The sequence below is a fragment of the Nannospalax galili genome, unplaced genomic scaffold, assembly GCF_000622305.1.
Source record: "Nannospalax galili isolate Female #2095 unplaced genomic scaffold, S.galili_v1.0 scaffold668, whole genome shotgun sequence".
Lineage (NCBI taxonomy): Eukaryota > Metazoa > Chordata > Mammalia > Rodentia > Spalacidae > Nannospalax > Nannospalax galili.
In genome coordinates, this window is record NW_008358090.1 from 1,582,965 (window position 1) to 1,604,687 (window position 21,723).

A 21,723-nucleotide genomic window follows, 5' to 3' on the forward strand; every position below is an offset into this window, starting at 1 on the left:
TAACAGATGACCATGGAGGAGAAAGGCTGGTTAAGGGCAACCCAGAACCCACCTGCTGAGTCCAGATGACCAGGTCACTGTCTGAATGAGGCAGATCATAGCCCAATGCAAGCAGTATCCCAGAACCTCACTTGAGGGGCTGGCTGCTGTTCAATAAGGACAGTGTACCCTCAACCCATATCTGAACAGAGTTCTGCAAGTGCTGGGGACTCTGCCCACATCCTGAAGCTGAGGATACTGAGCCATAGGTGGGCATTTTCAGAGGCTCAGGGCACACTTGTGATGGATTGAAAGAACAGAGGAAAAGAATCTGAGATGAAGGCAACCAGAGAACACAGCAACACTTGTGGCTATGTCTGGGTGAGGATACTAGGCTACACAGTCCAGGAGCCCAGGCAGGCTGCTTGTTTCATTCCACACTGATGAAGGAATCAGAAAAATAGGGTGTATTGTCCTAAACACTCCCACCCTAGGTACACCAGTGTATCCAAAGACCCCTCCTCAGGTAGCACCAACTCTTTAGAGAGTGGAAGGCAGTATCTCTTTTTCTCCCCTAAAATCTGTCTTGATACAAAAGGCAAAGTCAACATATGGAAATGGGAAGGATCTGGGAAACAGGCGCTGGTATGCCTTGGAGTTCTGCCACCCCCATTGATACTCCAGGTGACCTTGGTTCAGCCCAGGCTTGGGGATGAGGCAAGTCAGTCTGTAAAATCCCTATTTCCCCACAGGAAGAGACTGCACCTTCAGAGATGGCCTGGCAGGAGGAGGCAGTAGGCAGAGCCTCCCTGAGGCTTTAGCACCAGGTTCAGCAGGGAGGGGCTGATGTCTGACCAGCCACCAGAATATGCTGCTTCACGGGGGCGATGCTCCCCACATTCCACTGCCACACCCCAAATCTATCCTGGGTTGGGAAAGGACAGCTGCAGGATGGATCCTAATCCCTACCCTTTGGGCTATACTGAAAGATAGTGTCTCCTTCTCCAAAGTCCAGTCCTAACTTTCTCCAGAATCCAGCTGTCAAGAAAGGCTCCTGTATTACAGGGTGGGGAGGGGCCTTGGGATAGAAGGCCTTTTCTAGAAAGCTTCTGTGAACCTGCAGAACCTTTCCTAATGTACCTGGCCAGTGGTCAGATAGTGAACATATTTGACCAGAGGATAATTAGGGTGGGAGAGTCAGGAAGCTGAAATGATAAAGTGACTGAGCTACAAGTATGTCTAAGGTTTTAGCTCCCCAATAATCCTACTGCGGCTGGGGATGTATTAATAGCTTAGTGGTGGAGCACTTGCTTAGCATGTATAAGACTCCAGGTTCAATCCGCACTACCCACTCCTCTAAAAAAAAGAAAATCTACCTATCCAAAAATCCCTGTAGCTTAAAACTACTTTTCCACTAGGTTCATACTTTGCTGAGTCCCTCAGCACACAAGAACAGGAGAACAAGGATTTTTCCCTGGAGTTTCCTTTTGGGGCATTCCAAAGGGGTCAAGTCTGATTCCCCTAACAGGTTGGTCTCAGACCCAATTCCTTGTGATTCTACCTTGATTTCGTCCCTAGTCCCCGGGGTGCAGAAGGCCCTCCCACAGAAGGCACGAGCCAGGGATTGCACAGACCGCTACGGGTCGGACCCAAAGGGCGCTCACCGGTACCAAGCGAGGCCGCGGTCGTAGCACCTGTCGAAGAAGTGAGGTTCAGAGCCAAGTGCGCGGACGTCGGGGTGCAGCCTCAGGAACTCGAGCAACGCGCGCGTGCCGCCTTTCTTCACGCCCACGATGAGCGCCTGCGGGAAGCGCCGGCGGCCCGGACCGAGGGCCACCGGCAGGCCGAGCACTCCCGGGCGGAGGGCGGCGCGGGGCGGATCCGCGAGCGCGGGAACCGGCGCCGGGGCGCCGGCGGCTGATGGACAGCGGCCGGGGAGAGCGAAGAGACAGTACGCGCCGAGCACCAGCGCCACGAGCGCCAGCAATGCGCGTGGAGCCCGCAGTGCTGGCCCCTGCCCTGGTCCAGCTCCCTGGCCGTCTCCGGCCCCACCACCCAGGCCACCGCTACCTGCCATGGGGTAGCGCCGCGCCCAAGCCGGGAAGCAGGGGCCGCAGACAGCTGCACATCCCGGCCGCGGCGCTCTCAGCCCGAGGGCGCCGAGCTTCTGCTGTGCAACCAGGCGGCCAAGAGCCCGCAAGGGGCGGGACGGGGCGGGGCAGAGATGCCCCTCCTCACCCCCACCCCCACCCCCGCCCCGGTCCAGTCCTGGTCTGGGACAAGCAGACATCCGCTAACGTCGAATGCGGCCCGGAGCCACCCGGGCCACCCCGACATTCCTGGGCTAGTCTCCGGTTTGCTCCGCTCCGGTCTTCAGTCTTGCACCAGGGGAATGTGAAAACGGGGAGGGACACGAAGCAGCGCCAGGGATGCGCGAGTGGGAAACTCTAGCCTGGAGTCTGGACGCCCATCTGCGCCCCTTCCAGGTGTGCGGACCCATCCCTAGTTTGGGGACGTGGGAACCTCATTACTAGGCGACTCGGCCGCAGATGCTCCGGGATCCAGGAGCCTTCCTGCGAAGGAAGCTCGAGACCATGCCTGCATCCTAGTGTGCAATCATCTGGGAGCCTGTGGCATTTGCATTCCCAGGAACAATCCTCTTAGCGGTCTAGCAAAACAGGAGCCCTGCCTTGTGGAGAGAGCTCATCGGGAGGTCTAATGACCTCTTTAGAGTCTGGGCAGTAGGCTCAGGGAAAACAGGTGTCCTTTCTAGAGGCCCAGTGAGTCTCAAACTTGAGTCTCCTGAACCTCTCCACCTCTTCACAGCACTGGCCTCCCTAAAATGTCAATGATCCCTTCCGGAAGTTACAAAGTGACTACCCCTGGTGGGTTCTGAGAGACCTGTGCTGGGGTGGGTGTTGCGAGGAGAGGAGGAACCCAGGTCCTGCCTGGGGAGCTTCCTTGGAACGTGGAGAAGTTGAACCCCTCACAGGTGTGGAACCTGCCAATCTGGAACACTGAAGGTGCTTCGCACCCCCATCTCTCACTCAAGGTTCAACAGGTCCACAAGGATGCCTGCTTAGGAAGGCAGGAGGAAAGAAGACTCCAAGTGGGTGAATAAGCCAACCAGTCCCAGGGTAAAGGTGAAACTAAGTCTAGGTCTTCTCTCTGCCCCTGTCCTTCCTGGCAGCCTGGTGCCAGTTCCTGACCCCTCTCCACAAAGGCCTAGCCTCTCTTGCCTGACCCTGTCCTCTGTTCTGCTTTTTTCTTTTTTTTTTTTTTTTTTTTTTTTTTTTTTTTTTTTTTTTTAGAAACAGGGTTTGGCTGTATAGCTCAGGTTGCCCTTGAACTTTTTTTTTTTTTTTTTTTTTTTTTTTTTTTGTCTTTTTGAGACAGGGTCTCCCTGTAGCCCCAGCTGTCCTTGAACTCACTATGTAGACCAGGCTGGCCTTGAACTCACAGAGATCCTCCTGCTTCTGCCTCCCAAGTGTTGGGATGTTCTGCTTCTTAATGAGCTGCCCCTGGGCCTAAAGGCATCTGAACAAGTCCCATCACTGTGTCCTGCCTCTGAGGGAAAGAGAACTTCAGTGACCCACAGATACACAGATATTAGGTATTTCCAGAGTTCCCACCCCAGGGCAGTCAGGGCCAGTGAATGCTACATGGTACCCAAACCCAAGTTTTAGATGCCAGGGATGCCCTTGCTTGTCAGGGCAAGCCTCTACCAACAGGCCCATGGGTTAGCATAGCACTGTCTGGGAGGCATGTTGGCACATGCAAGGTCCCAGGAAGTTCTTCTTCAGGTCTAACTGTAAATGGGATTTATTACAAACTAGTTCTCAGAGCACTGCTAGGAAGGCTCCACCCTGCCCTGCTGCAACTAACTACTTAGTCTAAACAGTTACCACTTCAGGCTCAAATCCCTACACTTCTTGCTGAATTTGGTCCCTAGTCACTATCCCTAGTGACTAGCTAAGCTCACTCCCATCCTCTACCTTCCCTCTAGCTCTCTTGGTAGAAATGGATACAAATCTGAGAAGCTAGGGTGACATGTACCCCCAAGTTCTTCCAGGACAGAACAAGGAGCCTGGCATATGGATCACTGAGGAGAGGTTAGAAAATACTTTTTAGGTGTGATAGCCAGGCAAGGAGATAAACATGTGCCAGGCAGAGGAGAGAGTAGGATAGTAGAATAAAGGCTCTACAGCAGACCACACCTGGAGGAAGGTAAGGTAGATCAGGGGTGGGCATGCAAGCCCATCTTCTAGAGAGGCAGGAAAGGGAGTTTAAATTTCCTTCCTCAGAGCTGAAAAGATGGCTCAGCAGTTAAGAGCTCTGGCTTGGCTGCTCATGCAGAGGACCCAGGTTTGATTCCCCACATCCACATGGCAGCTAACAGTGGTGTGTAACTCCAGTTCCAGGGGATCCAATGTCACATAAAATAAATAAAATATTTTCTTTTTTAAAAAAAAAAGTTTCTTCTGGGGCTGGAGAGATGGCTCAGCGGTTAACGGAACTGACTGCTCTTGCAGAGGACCCAGGTTTGATTCCCAGCACCCACATGGCGGCTGTGAACTGTCCTTAACTCCCTCCAGTTCCAGGGGAATCCGAAGCCCTCTTCTGACCTCCAAGGCATTGCACAACATGGGTGCACTTACTTACATGCAGGCAATACACTCATATGCAAAAATAAAAATAATAAATAAATAAAAATTCTTTTAAGTTTCTTCTAGGGGCTGGAGACATGGCTCAATGGTTAAGACCATGGCTGTTCTTGAAGAGGATCTGTTCATACAGTCATACACATAAAATAAAAATAAGCCAGATGTGGTGGCTCACACCTTTAATCCCAGCACTTGTAAGGCAGAGGCAGGCAGACCTCTGTGAGTTCCAGGCCAGCTGAGGCTACAAGGAGACACTGTCTCAAAAAGACCAAAAAAAAACACCCAACACCAAGATAGATAGATAGATGATAGACAGATAGATAGATAGATAGATAGATAGATAGATAGATAGATAGATAATAAATAAATAAAACAGAATTCTTTAAAAAAAAAATTTCTTCCAGAGGCTGAAGTGATGGCTTGGCGGGTAAGAGCACTGGCTGCTTATGCTAAATAATTTTAGTTGTCATCTTGACATACCTGGGTAGAGAAGACTGAATTGGGAAATTGCCTCCATTGGACTGGCCTGAGACCATGTCTGTGGGATATTTTCTTGATTTTTGAGTGATGTGGGAGGGTCCAGCCCACTGTGGGTGGTGCTACCCCTAGGCAGTTTGTTCAGTATTGTATAAGAGAGTAGGCTGGGCATGAGCCAGGGGAGCAGGCCAGTAAGCAGCATTCCTCCATGGCCTGTGCTTCAGCTCCTGCCTCCAAGTTCCTGCCCTGAGTTCCTCCTACCTTGGGCTCCTTGATGAACTGTGATCCAGGAGATGTAAGCCAAATAAACACTTTCCTCCCCAAGTTGGTATTGGTCAGAGTATTTTGTCACAGCAATAGAAAAGCAAACTAGAACAGAAATTGGTACCAGAGAGTAAGACACTGCTGTGACAGACCTGACATTGGTGTTTTTAGGAACTTGCTATGTAGACCAGGCTGGCCTCAAACTCACAGAGATCCACTTGACTCTGCCTCCCAAGTGCTGGGATTAAAGGCATGTGCCACCACATTTACCACAGCAACTGAAAGCAAATTAGAACACTGCTCTTCTGGAGGACCCATGTTCAAATCCCAGTACCCACATAGCGGCTAACAAAGGTCCACAACTCCAGTTCCAAGGGATCCAATGCCTCTCTGGCCTCCTTGGGCATTGCACGATATGGGTGCACTCACCTACATGCAGGCATAACACTCATACACATAAAATAAAAATAATAAATAAAATATTTAAAAAAATAAATTTTTCCCGCCCTCACCTCCCCAATAAATAAATTTTTTAATTCAAAAATTTTTTTCTTCCTTTAACCACCTCCACATTTCCATTCCTTCTTTGTAGAATTGAATTCTGGATCCTGACTGCACAGTCTTTGTTGTAACAGCTTTATTGAGATATAATCCACATACTACCTGTGCTGGATAGCTTTAATGTCAACTTGACACACCTGGGTTGAGGGAGCCTCAATTGGGGGATTTCCTCCATTGGACTGGCCTGTGGCCATGTCTGAGGGGCATCTTCTTGATGAGTGATGTAGGAGGGCCCAGCCTACTGTGGGTGGTGCTGCCCCTGGGCAGGTGGGCCTATGTTGCATAAGAAAGCAGGCTGAGCAGGGGCTAGAGGAGTAAGCCAGTAAGCAGTGTTCCTCCATGGCCTGTGCTCCAGCTCCTGCTTCCAGGTTCCTGCCCTGAGTTCCTACCTTGGGCTCCATGATGAACTGTGACCTGGGAGATGTAAGATAAATAAACCCTTTCCTCCCCAAGTTGGTAGTGGTCAGAGTGTTTTGTCACAGCAATGAAGAACAAACTAGGACACTACCCAAAGCTAAAGGTGAGTGACTTCCAGAATATTCATCATGCTGTATATTGGGGCTGGAGAGATGGCTGTATAGTCATGGCTACTATCAATTTTAGAACATTTTCATCATCCCCAAAAGGAATCCCAGACCCATTAGCAGTTACTTCCTGTTCTCCCTTCCCAGATGCCCCTGACATTGTCTGCCTCTCTAGACTTGCTGGTCCTCGACATTTCCTAGAAATGGACTCATTCAATGACTGCCAGTCTTCATCTGGCTTCTCTCACCAAGCATCACTGCTTCCAGATTTTTCCACGGTGCTGCATGGCAAGACTCCATTCCTTTTGGGATCTGAATACTGTTCATGTGGAGGACCCTGCTTACTGTATCCTTTCCCTTTCATCCACTGAAAAACCTGTGGGCTGTTTCCACTTTTTGGTTATAATAACCAGTGTCACTAGGAACATTCACATACAAGGTTTTTCATTTCTCTTGGGTATTTGCCTAGGGGGTGAATTTCTGGGTCTTATAGTAACACTATAGGAAGATCCTCATTTATTTATTTTTAAAGATTTACCCTTTTATGTGTTTTTTGTTTTTTAGGGGTTTTTTTGTCTTTTTGAGACAGGGTTTCCCTGTAGTACTAGCTGACCCAGAACTCCCTATGTAGACCAGGCTGGCCTTGAACTCACAGAGATCCAGAGATCCACCTGCCTCTGCCTCCTAAGTACTGGGGTTAAAGGAGTACACTGCCATACCCGGCCAAGATATACCCTATATTTTTTTTTATCTTTTTGAGACAGGGTCTCCCTGTAACCCCAGCTGTCCTGGAACTCAGTATGTAGACCAGGCTGGCCTTGAACTCACAGAGATCCACCTGTCTCTGCCTCCCAAGTGCTGGGATTAAAGGCGTGCTCCACCACGCCTGGCGATTTACCCTATTTTTAATTACAGGTATGTGTGTGAGTATGTTCATATGGGTGCTAGAGCCCAGGTGCTGGATCCCTCTAAAGCTGGAAATAAAGGCAGTTGTGAGCTGCATGACACAGGTGCTGGGATCCGAACTTATGTCCTCTGTAGCACATGCTCTTAACTGCTGAGCTGTCTCTCTAGCCCCAAAGTGCCTCTTTTTGTTGTTTTGGTTTTGGTTTTGGTTTTTTGAGACGGGGTCTCACAGTGTAGCCCCCACTGGCCTGGAACTCAAAGATCTGCCTGACTGTGCCTCCTGAGTGCTGGAATCAAAGACATGTGCTACTATGCTCAACCCAAAGAGCCTCTTTAAAATTTTTTCTATTTATTATTTCGTGTGTGTACACGATGTATGTGTCCATGTAGACACCCAAGTCATAGTGTATATGTGGGGCTCAAAGGACAACTTTGTGGAGTTGTTTCTTTCAACCTTTACAAGGATCAAACTCAAGTCACCAGGCTTGCACAGCAAGCACCTTTATCCACTGAGTCATCTTACCAGCCAAGAAGAGCCTCTTGTTTATGTTTGTTTGTTTGTTTGTTTGTTTGTTTTTGAGACAGGGTCTCCCTATAGCCCCCATTGGCCTGAAACTTGTTATGTGGATCCTGGCCTTCATCTCACAGAGATCTACCTGCCTCTGTCTCCTGAGTGGTGGGATTAAAGGCAAGCTGCCACACCCAGCCTCTGCTTTTTATTTTTTGATTGATTTGTTTTTATTTTTTGTGTATGAGTGTTTTGCTTGCATGTATGTAGCGCACCCATGTTGTACAATGTCCGCAGTGTTCAGAAGAGGGTGTCAAATCCCCAGAAACTGAAATTACAGAGGATTGTTAGCTGCAGTGTGGGTCCTGGGAAGCAAACCCAGGTCCTCTGCAAGAGCAGCTAGTGCTTTTTTTTGGTCTTTTTGAAACAGAAACCTGAACTGGCTCAGCAAACTTACCTAAGTTACTCCATTTTGTTCAGAGCCATTTTAGCAGCAACTTTGTTCCACACCAAAAGGAAAGGGGGGGCAACCTTGGGTCTTGGGAAATTGTTCTAGTCATGAATCATGGAATGTGCTAATTCCAGACATTATACATCTGACTAACCAGCTTGTTTTCGCTTCTGTAATCTGCTTGCTGTCTTGGGTCACCCTGACACAGGGCATAAGATCACCCTTGTTATCCTGTTATTGTATGACCACCTAGAAGTCATTTACCTTGACTGTCTTATTATACTTATTATAGCTAAAATAGTTGGCTAGTTTTAAGGTCACAAAGTTGGATGCCAAGCTATATGACTGTATCACTTGTCTGTATAAGGATTGGTTGTTGATTAATAGAGTCAAAATTCTGCTATGTTGTACAAACCTGATTGGTTCACAAGTGTCCTGTTTTAATAATAATTCTGTAATCCTATAAAAACTCTGACCTGACAATCACCAGGGCTGCTTCTACTCCCAAGATAGACAGCCCGGCCGGTCGAAAATTAAAATTTACCTTGCTACTTTTCTTAAAGTGGTGTTGGTGATTTTTTTATGAACTCTGTCCTATAACAAAACCCAGCACAGAACTGTGGAAATGAACTAGTAAGCCCTAATCTTAGTCAAAGAATTACTGGCAGCTGATTACTGCTGGGTAAGGAAGAGCTGATCTTCTTTGAGAGACTCTAGATAGGCTGATTAAACCCTGGTGTATGAACTTGCACTGAGGGACATCTTGGGACACTAACTTTACATAATAGGTCTTAATACAAATAACAAAATGTATGAACTCCAATGGGAGGGTGCTATGGGAGGGTACCAAAGAGGAAGGGGAAAGGGGGTATAAAGATGATTTTATAAGTTCACCGTGGCGCACATCTTTAGTTCCAGCACTCAGGAGGAAGAGGCAGGCAGATCGCTATGAATTCAAGGCCAGCCTGGTCTACATAGGGAGTTCCAAGACAGCTGGGGCTACAGGGAGACCCTGTCTCAAAACTACCAAAAAAGAAAAAGATGACTTTATGTATGAAATACATAAAAATTCAATTAAAAAAATTTTTTAAAGAATTTTTGGGGGTCTCCCTGTAGCCCCAGCTGTCCTGGAACTCACTATGTAGACCAGGCTGGCCTTGAACTCACAAAGATCGGCCTGCCTCTGCCTCCTGAGTGCTGGGATTAAAGGTATGCACCACCACACCCAGCCCTAAAAAAGAATTTTTATAACAACAAAAAAGAAGCTGGTGACATAGCTCAGTAGCTCAGTAGGTTGAATGCTTATTCAGCATTCCCAAAGTCCTGAGTTCTATCCCCAGTACCACAGAAATGGAACATGGTGGTACACACCAGTAATTTCCACATTTGGAAGGCAGAGCGAGGAGAATCAGGAGTTCAAGGTCATCTTCAGTACATAGTAGGTTTGAGGCCAGCCTGGGTTACATGCATCTGTCTCAGAAAAAGGGATGGGAGGCCCAGTCTTCACTCAACTTGTCAAGGCAAGACAGCTAAGTAGATGGTCTGACCATCCTCCTCAGCTGTCTCTAACAGGAAACACCCAGTAGGTGGGTAGTTAGGATTGATATAACAGCTGGAAGGAGACAGTCAACATGCCCATGAGGAAAATGACAAAGCTGGCCAGAGCAGGCAGGGACAGATGGAAGTACCAGCCACCAAGCTCTGTGTATACCTCCATCATGGACAGATTAGCTCTTTGTGTGTGATTTTCTTTTTTTTTTCCAATGCTAAGGATAGAATCCAGAACTTTGCCCATGTTGACCAAGTGCTCTACCACTGAGCTATATCCTTATCTCTCTTTGTAGGTGACTTTGATTTCATTTGTCTTGACCTCTTCCTGAGTTAAACAAAGGCAGGCATGAGTTCATCTAGAGCTGGTTGGGAACGCCATACCTAATGATGGACACTCATGAATGTTTACAGTGATGTGTGAATCTTTCTACCTGAAGTCTGACTGTACACCCCCCTTCTCTGTCTCTTTCCCAGTCTGTCCCCTCTGCAGGGTGGGCACCCCCAGCCTGGGCCTCCACAGCAGCAGGGAAGGCATGCACATGGCTGGAAGATGATCAGTAACACCATGCATTTCCTCCCTCCATGGGGGACCGCTGGGGGCATTAAACTCATGTGAAGACTCTAAGAACTCCTCCCTTAAAACCACACTCATGCTGGGTGTGGCGGCGCACGCCTTTAATCCCAGCACTTGGGAGGCGGAAGCAGGTGGATCTCTGTGAGTTCAAGGCCAGCCTGGTCTACATAGTTAGTTCCAGGACAGCTGGGGCTACAGACACTGTCTCAAAAAGACAAAAAATAATAAATAATAAAAAAATACTCTTCACCCCCGCTAACTTCTGTAGCCTGCAAAGCCCAAGCCTAGGAGAGAAGTGAAAGGGAAGGGCTGTGACCAGAGGGCGTGCCCAGCTGTCTTTGATTTGTGTGGGGTTTTTCCACTTTGGATGCTGGATTTTTGAGAACACATTGAAGATGTGGCTCCATCCCAGGGAGCAGCCCTTAAGAGAGGCCTACATTACTGGTCCAATCTCAACAGGGTAAGTATGCTTCCAGAATTAATCACACCCAGCCCCAGAGAGCACTGTTCAGTTCACCCTGATGGAAAAGGAGACAGGAAAGGAGCCCAGCTGGGAGCAGGGTGGCACAATGCTAATAGCATAAAGGAATTTAGGAGCTTTCTCTGCCCCTTCTCAGTAGGTGACCTTGGCAGGGATCCAGCCCCCTGAACCCTGAACCTCCTTTCCTACTTTATTAAATGAAATCTCAGCCCTTCTCTTGCTGGGCTGGCTTCTAGTAATAAGAAAACAGTGACAACAACCAGAAAGGGTGCCCAGAAGCCGCTTCTACCCCGGGGAACCTGAGTATCTCATATACTGTCTTCCCCAAAGGTAAATAGCTTCCCTGTCCCCACTTGCTAGAGCCTGGGGTCTCATTCCTAGTAACTGAGGGACAACAAAACAGATGGGTCATAAGACTGGCCTCTGCTGTGGAAGCAAGTGGTGCCCTCTAGTGTTCCTACATAAGTGTTACTTCAGGAGTGATTCCTTAACCCCTGACAACAGCTGGCCTTGCAGCTTCTGAGCAGGCCTAGGTGTCAGGAGTCCTTGACAACCTTCAGTGTTACAGCTTTTATGCCTGGAGTATCTGAAACCCTTGGATCTGATGACTTCTTCTGACTTCCGAGGGCATTGCAGGACACAGGTGCACTTTACACACATGCAGACAATACACTCACTCATACACATAAAATAAAATAAATGAATAAATTTTTTAAATGGTAGTTAACACTTACTTGCCTAGTGTCCCAGAAGATATTTACCCATCTTTCTCAACAGGAGCACAGTTCATTGGGGGTTGAGGAAAGGTCCAGAGGTCCAGCAGTCAGGTTCCATTTACCTTTCCATCAATATAGAAAGCTCTGAGCTTGAATCTCTTCCCACATCAACACTGGGGCCATTGAGGCCATTCTGAAGGGCACGTTTCAGCTGGCCAGCAGACAGTATTCCCAAGAATGGTCCTACTCCCTTCACTCCCAGGGGAGCACTCCACTCTGACATCTGGGTAGAAAGGCACCCCAACTGCTGACCAGTAAGCATGCAACCAGCCTTATCCACAGGAAGATTCAGAGCCCAGAGCCCAGAGCAGAGCATGTCCAAGCAAATGCTGCAAACTCCTCCAGTCCCCAACCTGCCTGGCTCCTCCAGGCTTCAAGATCTTCAAACCTGACCTACAATCAGTTCTCAGAGACTGAGAAATTCAATCCTTGCCTACACTATCCTCCCTCTAGCTGAGACAGATGAGGGAGACCCACCTCTCCCTGGCGCTCTGGGCAGGTGTTAGGCATTGTTAAAGTACTGTTAAAATCGAGTCAAGTGTGGTGGCACATATACTTATAATCCTAGCACATGGGTGGGGGCTACTGGAGAGGCAACTCAGTGGTTAAGAGCACTGGCTGCTCTTACAGAGGACTAGGTTCGGTTCCCGACACCCACATGGTGTCTAACAACCATCTGTAACTCTAGTTCCAAGAGATCTGATACCTTCTTCTGGTCTCTGTGGGCATTGCAAGGCCAGCTTTGGCTAGTCTGGGCTACATGACACTTTGTCTCAAAAAAGAGGAAGAAAGAATATTCTCCCTTGTACAAGAAGTTAAAATAAAATTAATCTGTTAAAGTCACCTAGTGTAATGGTAAGTTCTTATTGTAACCACATTGATGGGGCTGAAGGGATGGCCCAGTGGTTAAGAGCACTTGCTGCTCTTGCAGAGGATTAGGGTTCCATTCTTGGGCAGAGAGATTTTTAAACCACTGGAGTCCAAAGAAGGGAAGCACAGGGCCAATAGGCTGACCCCATAAGGTCCTGGTGCCCAACCCACTGCCTCTAGTGCCCCCTCTCTCCAGAGTATCTGCTCTCTCTTGTGAGGCCATCTAGTCCTCTGCTACCAAGAGTAACTTGTGAATGTCCTGGTTGGAGATGAAAAATGATAACAGGAAGCCAGGAGGATGAACCATAAAAATATTCCCTGTTTTACAAGAATACAGGTAAGTTGGAGGTGTGATGGCTTATCTGAAGGCAACCCCAGGCCCCTCTTCAGCAGTCTCTTGATGATACTGGGATATCATCTTCCTTGTGCTGTTTTCTCCCAAGTTCTGTTAACCAGGGCCCTAGTGTCCAAGGCCAGGGTAATGAAGGTCCTGGGTCCCTTCACCTCCTAGACCACAGACACACTCATGCAGGCACACGATGCACATCTGCTGCTTGTCCTCAGACTGTGGCCCTACAGGAGCAAGCCTGGGTTGAGTAGCTTAAAGGACATTCATTCCAATACTTTCCTTTACGTGGACCTGTAGGGAGGTACTTGGGAAGAGTATGAGATCGGTGTGCTGTGGCATTGGTGTGGCATTGAGGAGGCTTTTAACTCAGATGGGGTGAGACCTGCAAGAAACTATCAAGGACCTGCAATCCAAGGAAGGAGAGAGCCACTGGGGCAGAGCTTTTAGAGGGATTCTGACACTTTGAAAGTAACTGGGGAAAAAGGAACAGCAAACTAAGAGCATAAGCATCATGCTTCAAGAAGAGTCTGATCTGCCTAAAAGTGCATGGGAAGTTTTTCCAGGGCACAGGGTATGGGTGATGAACACATTACCTGGGTATGGTGATTTACGCCTTTCTTTCACACACTCAAGATGCACCCTGTACCCAGGAGCTGGCCTTGCAATGTATGGGGCTGTGCCTGGGTCTCCAGGAGGCAGCTTTGTGGGGCTTGGAAGGAAGTCATACTTCTTGGTCTCCTTAGTATGGGGGCCTGGGGCACATCTGGCTTGACCATGATCTTCATAGGACCCTCTGGACACCTTTTCCCCTGGCCCATAGTTAGAAAGTTTCTCTGACATGATTGGGTCTCTGACACCCCACAAGGGTCAAGACTCTCTTAAGTACCTGTCATTTGAGGAAAGAAAAGCAAGTGTCTAAAAGACTAAAGCATTGTCAGTTATTCATTCTACAATGTTTACCAAGGCTTCCCTAAGCCTCCCTGGCTGGGCCTTTATTGGGCACCTGCCAAGCCATCTCAACACAGTCTCTTCTTTCTCTTTTTCTCTCAGACCCACCTGTACGTCCCAACCTGCCTTCTGCTGTCTGTGACCCACACGGCACTCAAACCTAAGCTCCAAGGCTGTAAGGGAATGCTCCACCTGCCAAGGAGGAGTCTTCATGGGAAGAGTAGGGCACTGCTCACCTGTTTCTCCAGGAAGAATTCAGTTGCGGGCCATAGGTGGTGGTGTAACCCAGCAAGGAGAGAGGAACAGATCCAGATATTAGAGTTGGAAATGCCACTTCTTCCCTCTGCCAGCCACCAGACTGAAAGACCCTGCTATGGCTGGCTTTGGCCATGTGTAGCGCCCTCTGAGTCCTGTGTCTTACCTAGATCTCCCTTCCCTCTGAAAACATGTTGGGGGTGTGATTAAAGAGTAGAGCACTTGCCTGGTGTGTACAGGCCTGCGTTCAATCCCCAGCACTATAAAATAAATAAATGTAGCAGTAGTCCTAGAAATCATGTTTATTGATTTCTATCTCATCCTTCCGGAAAAGAATCAAGATGGGGGTGGGTTTCAGCATCACCCACTCACCCTGACAGCAAGAGCTTCCAAGCACATACAGCAAATTACAGTGGCCATATCTTGTGTCTCACTAAATGGCCTGGATTGGCCTGGAACTTGCTACGTAGACCAACCAGGCTGGCCTTGAACTCACAGAGATCCTTGCCTCTGCCTCCCAAGTGCTGGGACTACAGGTGTGTGCCACCATGCCCAGCTACAGAGACTATATCTTGGAAAGGATTCCTCTGTAGATGTGAACTGGAAGGGGGTGAGCTCAGGGCCCCTGCTGCATTGGTCAGGTAACTGGGCAACAGCAACTTTCTCAAGCATGAGTGAGGGAAGCTGTGCCCATAGATTGTGAAACTAAGTTCAGATTTCTCTTCCGGGAGACGAAGGTCCAAGAGTCCATGGCATTAGCCTGCTTCCCTCCCTGCAGGTCACAGATCATCACCACCCTGGCTGGCATGTAAGGATTTAACCAGAGTAGATCATACAGTGACCAGGGCTGGAGTAGCTGGCCAGGGCAGTTCTATTTGCATTTCTTCTCCTGCACAGCCTGGGGGAGATAGGTACAAGCTTTGGTGAGAACCAGGGCCCATCCTCAATTAGGCCCCATAGGGGTGATTGTGGACAGCCAGGGAAGGGGTGGCAGGATGAAGGGAACAGAAGGTTGGGGTACAATATCATTCAAAGACCAGCTAAACCCAGAGCCTCCTACAGACTCTGTAGGAGCCAGAGGCCACAGCCAGTGGTTTAGCCCTGTCCCCAGGACCATCCTGGTAAAAGAGTGAGAATTTTCCTCCTCCTAGCCTTCCCTGTCTGAATGTCTTAGATTCCAGTGCCAAAGTGGGGCTGCCAGAGAGTAGGTATGTTCATCTGGGAGAAGGTGGGCTGCTCACCTAGTGCCCCTGGGAAACAGGAGTTCCTTGGCCTGAAGAAAAAAAAAAAAAAAAAGAGAAATCACATCATCATTAAGCCATGCTTCACCTAGGTGGGATGGCTTACAACTGTAACCCCAGCACTCTGGAGCCTGAAGCAGTTGGTTCAGAAGTAATCAAGAGGCACTATGTAGTGAGTTCCAGGCCACCATGGGCTACAGGGTGAGACCGGATCTCAAGAGTACTAAAACCATGGCCAGTGAGATGGCTGAATGAGTTAAAAAAAAGCACTTGCTGCCAAGGCTGACAACTGGAGTTCAATCCCCAGGACTGACATGGCCAAAAGAACTGATTCCCACAAGTTGTCCTGTGACCCTGCTCCCTGCCCCCAACACCATAGCACATATGTACCCACACATACTAAATAAAATAATTTTTTGATCCTTTTGAGACAGGGTCTCCCTGTAGCCCCAGCTGGCCTGGAACTCGCTATGTAGACCAGGCTGGCCTCAAACTCACAGAGATCCGCCTGCCTCTGCCTCCTGAGTGCTGGGATTAAAGGCATGCGCCACCATACCCAGCTCTAAACTAAAAAAAATTAATGTAGCCAGGCATGGTGGTGCACGCCTTTACTCCCAGCACTCGGGATCCGCCCAGAGACCTGGTCTACATAGTAAGTTCCAGGACAGCTGGGGCTACAGGGAGACCCTGTCTCAAAAAGACCAAAAAAAAAAAAAAATTAATGTAATAAAAAAAAAAAGTACTAAGGGGCTAGAGAGATGGCTCAGCAGTTAAAAGCACTAGCTGCTCTTGCAGAAGACCCAAGTTCAATTCCCAGCACCTACATGGTGGCTAACAACCATCTGTAACTCCAGTTCGAGGGGAATCCAATGCCCTTTTCCGACCTCCAAGGGCATTGTACAACATGGATACTTACATATCTGCAGTCAATACACTCATAGACATAAAATAAATATAATAAAAAATTTAAAAGGTACTAAAACCAATCAAACAAAGAAAAACAGGCCAGCTGGAGGGCCCAGGAACCCAGCTCAAAGGAGTCTGTGCATCCTGTTCATTCCCTGAGCTCTACAATCTATTCTTCCTCTACCACACAGAGGATAAGCAAGGATGGCAGAAAAACACATCACAGATCAATGTGCCCCAGGCCCTTTCAAATTGCTCATTAAGCCCACAGTGATGGCAATGGGAGGTATTATTTATTGACAGTCCCATTTTGCATAACGAGAAACTGGATGAAGGAACTGTCTACAGCCCTTGACAACTACTAAGGCTTTAAGGGAGCAGGTTTATTGAGTTGTTACTATGTGCTGGGCTCCAGGGGCACCATATCACATTCCATCATCCTCAGTAGCCCTGTGATGGACCATCTGCTACCATGGCCACTATGTGGAGGAGGGGCAGCTGCTCTGGCTGACAAGCAAGCCTTTGGTCACATGGCCCAGGTCCTCAGCCTCCATCCACCCTTTTACCAAGGACTCCAGCTACAGGAAAAAGCCAGTCCTCCAGAGAAAAGCTCATGCTATACTCTCTGGGATGATCCCCTGTGGGGCACACAGGACATTTGCTCCCCCTCTTACCCTCTTGTTTCTGCCCAGCAATCAGATTTTGAAGTGCCATTAGTAGGTGTATTTTGCCATGGCAGGTGGACAAGCATGCACAGTGTGTCCTCTCCCCCACCTCACCCCCCCTTCAGCCTCCTTAGGTACAACAGTCTATCCCCCAGGAGCCCAAGGCACTCACCTTTAGGGATGAACTTCAGTGAGCTACTAAATATTCAGAATCGGGACTGCCCTCGCTTGGGGCCATCATTCAGGAACTCATGGCCTAGCCCATTGCCACACTTGCCACAGGACACCTGGGAAGACCCCAACACAGTCACATGAGCTTCTAATGCATACAACAGCTATAGCAGTCACCCTACAGCTGCAGGCAGGTGGTGCTTCCTCCACTTGCCTATTTCCCAAGCTAAATGCAGCCCTGAGGGATGGAGCCTGTACAGGGAAGTGGTTCTGAAGCTCATGTCCTCCCAGCACACAAGCACTCTCAAAGCCTTTGGATACCAGCTCCCCAGCTGAGGTAATCAGACTGGAATAACCACAAAGGCCAGAGAATTGTGAGGGAGCAAAGGAAGGTGTGACTAGCTCTGAGGCCCTCCATAGCTAGCATTTGCCTAATACTCACCTTCAAAGCTTCAGGTCGATTGTGCTCAGGGCGCTTGGACACACTGTCTTCATGGATGGTCTCAGTGAATGCTGGCCATGGGGATGAGTGTGCATACTTTGAGCAACTGGAAAACAGCTCATAGCCACACTTGGCACACACATAGATACCTGTGAGAGCGAGAGCGAGAAGAGAGAGAGAGAGAGAGAGAGAGAGAGAGAGAGAGAGAGAAAGTAGAGACATCAGCTCAACCTGTCTGAAGCAAGCTCCTTAGTCTTTCCACCCAGCACTGCTCTCATTCTATGGGTAGGGATGATGACACACTATCCCCATGCACCACCCCCAGGGGAGGCACACGTAGCTCATGTTTGGCTGATATACAAGAGACCAGGAGTCTCCCTTCAGCAGCTATCCTTGGCGCTATGCTATGAAATCCTTAACATTTTATTTTATTTTATTTTATTTAAGGATTTTTTGTTTTTTTGGTCTTTTTGAGACAGGGTCTCTCTGTAGCCCCAGCTGTCCTAGAACTCACTATGTAGACCAGGCTGGCCTTGAACTCACAGAGATCCTCCTGCCTCTGTCTCCCAAGTGCTGGGATTAAAGGTGTGCACCACCACACCTGGCTATTTAAGGATTTTTTAAAAATATTTGTTATTTTTATTTTATGTGTATGAGTGTTATGCCTGCATGTAAGTAAGTGCATCTGTGTCCTGCAATACCTGAGGAGGACAGAAGAGGCTGTTGGATCCCCTGGAACTGGAGTTACAAACAGTTAACTGCCATGTGGGTGCTGGAATTCGAATCCAGGTCTTCTGCAAGAACAGTCAGTGTTCTTAACCGCTGAGCCATCTCTCCAGCCCCTTAAAGATTTATTTTATTATCTGTACGTGTGTCTGTGTCCAGGTATATGCATGTGAGTGCAAGTGCCCATAGAATCCAGATGTGTCAAATGCCCTGGAGCTGGAATTGCTGGCAGTTGTTAGCTACCTGATGTGGGTCCTAGGAATAGAACTTGGGTCCTCTGGAAGAACGTATGTGATCTAAAGCATCTTCCCATTTTCCCAGTTCCCTGCCCTTTCTTTGGGTTTTTTTGTTTTGTTTTGTTTTTTTGTTTTTGTTTTTTGAGACTGGGTCTTTCTGTAGCCCCAAATGGCCTGGAACTCTCTCTGTAGACTAGGACAGCTTCATCTCACAGTTTAATTTGGAGCCAGGCCTGCCTTTAGTCCCAACACTCAGGAGGCAGAGGCAGAAGGATCTCTGTGAGTTCAAGGCCAGCATGGTCTAAATAGTTCCAGGTCAGCTGGAGCCACAGGGAGACCCTGTCTCAAAAAGACCAAAAAAAAAAAAAATTATTTAGTTTGGGACTTTTGTTTGTTTGGTTTTGTTGGGTTAATTTTTGTTTGTTTGAGACATGGTCTCACAGTATGTAGCCCTGGCTTGCCTCAAACTCACAGAGCTCCACCTGCCTCTGCCTCCCAAGAACTGAGATTAAAGGTGTACACCACCATACCTGGTAAGCTTGGGGGTTTTTTGTTTGTTTAAGAGAAAAGGTCTCACACTGTAGCCTAGGCTGGCTTGAAACTATATAGTTCAGACTGGCCTCAAACTTATGACAATCCTACCTCAGCTGAACCACCATACCTGGCTAATATTTCCACTTTAAAGTGGCTTGGTATTGCATACACAATAAGGTATGTGGCCAGGAAGGAACCCCAGAAATCTGATGACAGCCTTTCCTCAACCTCCCACAATCTCCACACAGCAGGGCCCCTGATATGGCCAATGTAACCATATGGCCCTCGCCCTCCTCAAGTGATGGCTAAAGTCCTATGCTGGACACTAAGCTATGGACCTGCTCTCACAACAGGAAGAAACTGGCTCCAGAGAACAGGCCTCCAAGCCAAACAGGGACCCCAGAAAGACAAGAGTTGGGAGGTCAGGTTTCACCCTGTCCCCCAAATATCACCCAAATGGAAGGGGAAGGGAATATTGCAAAACTAAATTACATAACTGGAAGATTAGAAACAGGAACCTGCAAAACACTGAATCACCCCTCATCCACCATCTGAGGACAGACTCCCTGCCTGTGAACTGCTAAGCCTGAACCAGGAACTGGAGAGGAAGCAAAGAACAGAGTGGAGTTTGTAGCTTGAAGGCCCCTGGAGTGCTACAGCTGAGAGGGACTCAGGGGAGGGCTCCTGTATCAAGCAGGCTCTACAGATACCAAGAATCACACACAGCCCAGCCCTCTAGAGAGCTGACATCCAACCTTTCCCAGCCCAGGAACCCCAGTGTCCTAGTTTTTACCAAATTAGTCCAGTCTCATCAGAGCACAACTAGAAGGGGACTCAACAATGTCTCGCACAGCCTGGGTGCCCCAAACTGTACTAGTAAAACTTCACTGACCACTGGCAAGAGCCTAGTGGCACCCAACCAGGAGGCCTTGGGCAGAGCCAGGAGGCATCTGGCCCAGCACATTCTGTATTGAACACTACGTACAGAGCTTTCCCACTCACCTAGGGGATTCCGGGAAGGGAAACAGCTGGGTAAACTGAACCAGATGTCCCCATCGCTCTGCTCCAAAGCCCACCCTGAGGCCCCACTGGTGGCACCATCCCCAAACACCCAGTCTGACCCCAGAAAAAGCCACGTTCAAGGTCAAGGCCTGTCCTGCTTGAGAACAGAGATGCCTACAATGTCCCTGGACCCCGGAACACCCCCTCCTCCGAATCCTTCTTTCCCAAGTTCGGCCCTCTCTGGATCACTCTCTCCCCATTCCCGGCTCCACCCAGAGGGTGACACCCCCTCTAGAGCACGCCCTCCGTCGCAGTGCGCAAAGCGCAGGGTGCACCTGGCTCGAAATGATTCTGGAAAACCTCGCCCCGGAAGAAGCTGCAGAAAGACATGTCGACACACACGGACAGCTGCACATTGCCTACAGGGACACCCAAACCCTTCGACCCCAGATCTGGACCGAACCCGCCCCCTCCCCAGTGACCAATCACTCCCTAGTTCGCCCTCAGCCACGCCCCTGAAGACCAATCATGTGAGGGCATCAGCCCCCGACACACACACATCCCGCCTCCCAGAAACGCCACCACCAATGATCACTCAGTCCTTGTCGGGCACGCCCTAAACCCTGTCCCTCCCACCTATCCCTCCCAGGGACTAGGCTTCCGCCACCCGAAGGCCCAGTCCCCTGCCGAAGACTCTCCTGAGCCTCTTCTTTGAAGTCCCGCCTCTTTCACAGAAGCCCCGCCCCATGCCGAGGGCAGGCGTGGCTGCAGGAACACCAGGCTGCGGTGGTACACTTGGAGCTGGGCTGGCGGCCCTCCACCGAGCTGTATCTCTAGACTGCCCTTCCTCTGCGCTAAACCCCTCACCCTGAACCATCAACCCGCCTTTCCGCGCCCCCAACCCTCTGAACCAGGCTGAAGGGTTGCCTCAGGTCTTTATTGGACAGGAGGGGCAGGCAGCGGGTATGCACCCAAGGACGCTCCATCCCATGCAGCCTATAACTCTCCTGGGGTCTCTGGCTTCTCCTTCTCCACATGCTTCTTTTGGGGGCCCTGGGCGGAGTGAGAGAGACAGGAAGGGCGTTAGTCACGAGAGTCTGTCAATAAATAGTTCTTCTGACCAGCCCCAGGGCCATCCAGGGCCTTCCCTGCTGGACCCCTAAAGGCACCCTCCTTCCAGATACATCTGCTCCAGACTCTACTTTGAAGCAAGCAGGATGTGGAGTTTGAGCCCCAGAGAACAGGTAGGACTAGCTCACCATGAAGGCCCTCTTCTCCTGTGCTGTCTGAAAGCGTCCATGGCCAAACTTGGAAGTAGTGTCAATGAATTTGAGCTCAATATTCTCCATTGACCGGCGGCTGTGGTGCACTAGCAGGGACTGGGGATTCGTGAAAGAGGTATCAGTAATGGAGGACAGGGGCTGGAGAGATGGCTCAGCAGTTTACGAGTACAGGCCCCTCTTCCAGGGGACCCAGATTCGATTCCCAGCACCCACATAGTACCTAACAATTGTCTCTCACATCAGTTCCAGGGGCTCCTTGGGCATTGTACTTACGGGTGCACTTATTTACATGCAGACAAAACACTCATACACATAAAGTAAAAATAAATAAAGAACCAGCTCTTGGAATTGTTGATTCTTTGTATTGTTTTCTTTGATT

General features: G+C 49.1%; 3 protein-coding genes across 8 annotated transcripts in view; all 3 read right to left on the reverse strand.

Moving 5' to 3' along the window:
- Positions 1 to 11,822, reverse strand: part of Hs3st6 (heparan sulfate-glucosamine 3-sulfotransferase 6) — a 17,954-nt gene extending 6,132 nt beyond the window's left edge. The window contains exon 1 of one of the 2 annotated variants that reach the window (XM_029557771.1): positions 11,675 to 11,822. Coding sequence is in view for 1 of the 2 variants with exons in the window: in XM_008856221.3 (XP_008854443.1) it covers positions 1,644 to 2,056 (413 nt within the window). In the remaining variant the exon portion in view is untranslated. Of the gene's footprint in view, positions 1 to 1,643; positions 2,172 to 11,674 lie in introns of those variants that run through there. The other variant, XM_008856221.3, reaches the window with a different exon arrangement.
- A 1,063-nt stretch (positions 11,823 to 12,885) lies between these two features.
- On the reverse strand, positions 12,886 to 20,521 carry Msrb1 (methionine sulfoxide reductase B1). Of its 3 annotated transcripts, XR_001872121.2 has the most exons (6): positions 20,397 to 20,521; positions 17,564 to 17,712; positions 17,123 to 17,237; positions 15,380 to 15,411; positions 13,992 to 14,119; positions 12,886 to 13,821 (listed from the first exon to the last, which is right to left on the reverse strand). XR_001872121.2 is itself a non-coding variant. In XM_017795153.2 (5 exons), exons 1-4 carry the CDS (start codon positions 20,449 to 20,451, stop codon positions 15,380 to 15,382), a joined length of 351 nt encoding a protein of 116 aa, XP_017650642.1. In that variant the 5' UTR covers positions 20,452 to 20,521; the 3' UTR covers positions 12,886 to 13,821. The 3 variants fall into 3 exon arrangements, 2 of the variants coding, with proteins under 2 accessions (XP_017650642.1, XP_008854445.2); XM_017795153.2 differs by lacking the exon at positions 13,992 to 14,119; XM_008856223.3 differs by lacking the exons at positions 12,886 to 13,821; positions 13,992 to 14,119 and adding an exon at positions 14,421 to 15,036.
- Positions 20,522 to 20,977: 456 nt separating this feature from the next.
- Positions 20,978 to 21,723, reverse strand: part of Rpl3l (ribosomal protein L3 like) — a 12,580-nt gene continuing 11,834 nt past the window's right edge. For all 3 annotated transcript variants that reach the window (XM_029557754.1, XM_008856224.1, XM_029557753.1), the window contains 2 exons: positions 21,321 to 21,440; positions 20,978 to 21,114 (listed from right to left, as the gene is read on the reverse strand). In XM_029557754.1, the coding sequence (XP_029413614.1) occupies positions 21,058 to 21,114; positions 21,321 to 21,440 (177 nt within the window). In that variant the 3' untranslated portion in view covers positions 20,978 to 21,057. The remainder of the gene's footprint in view (positions 21,115 to 21,320; positions 21,441 to 21,723) is intronic.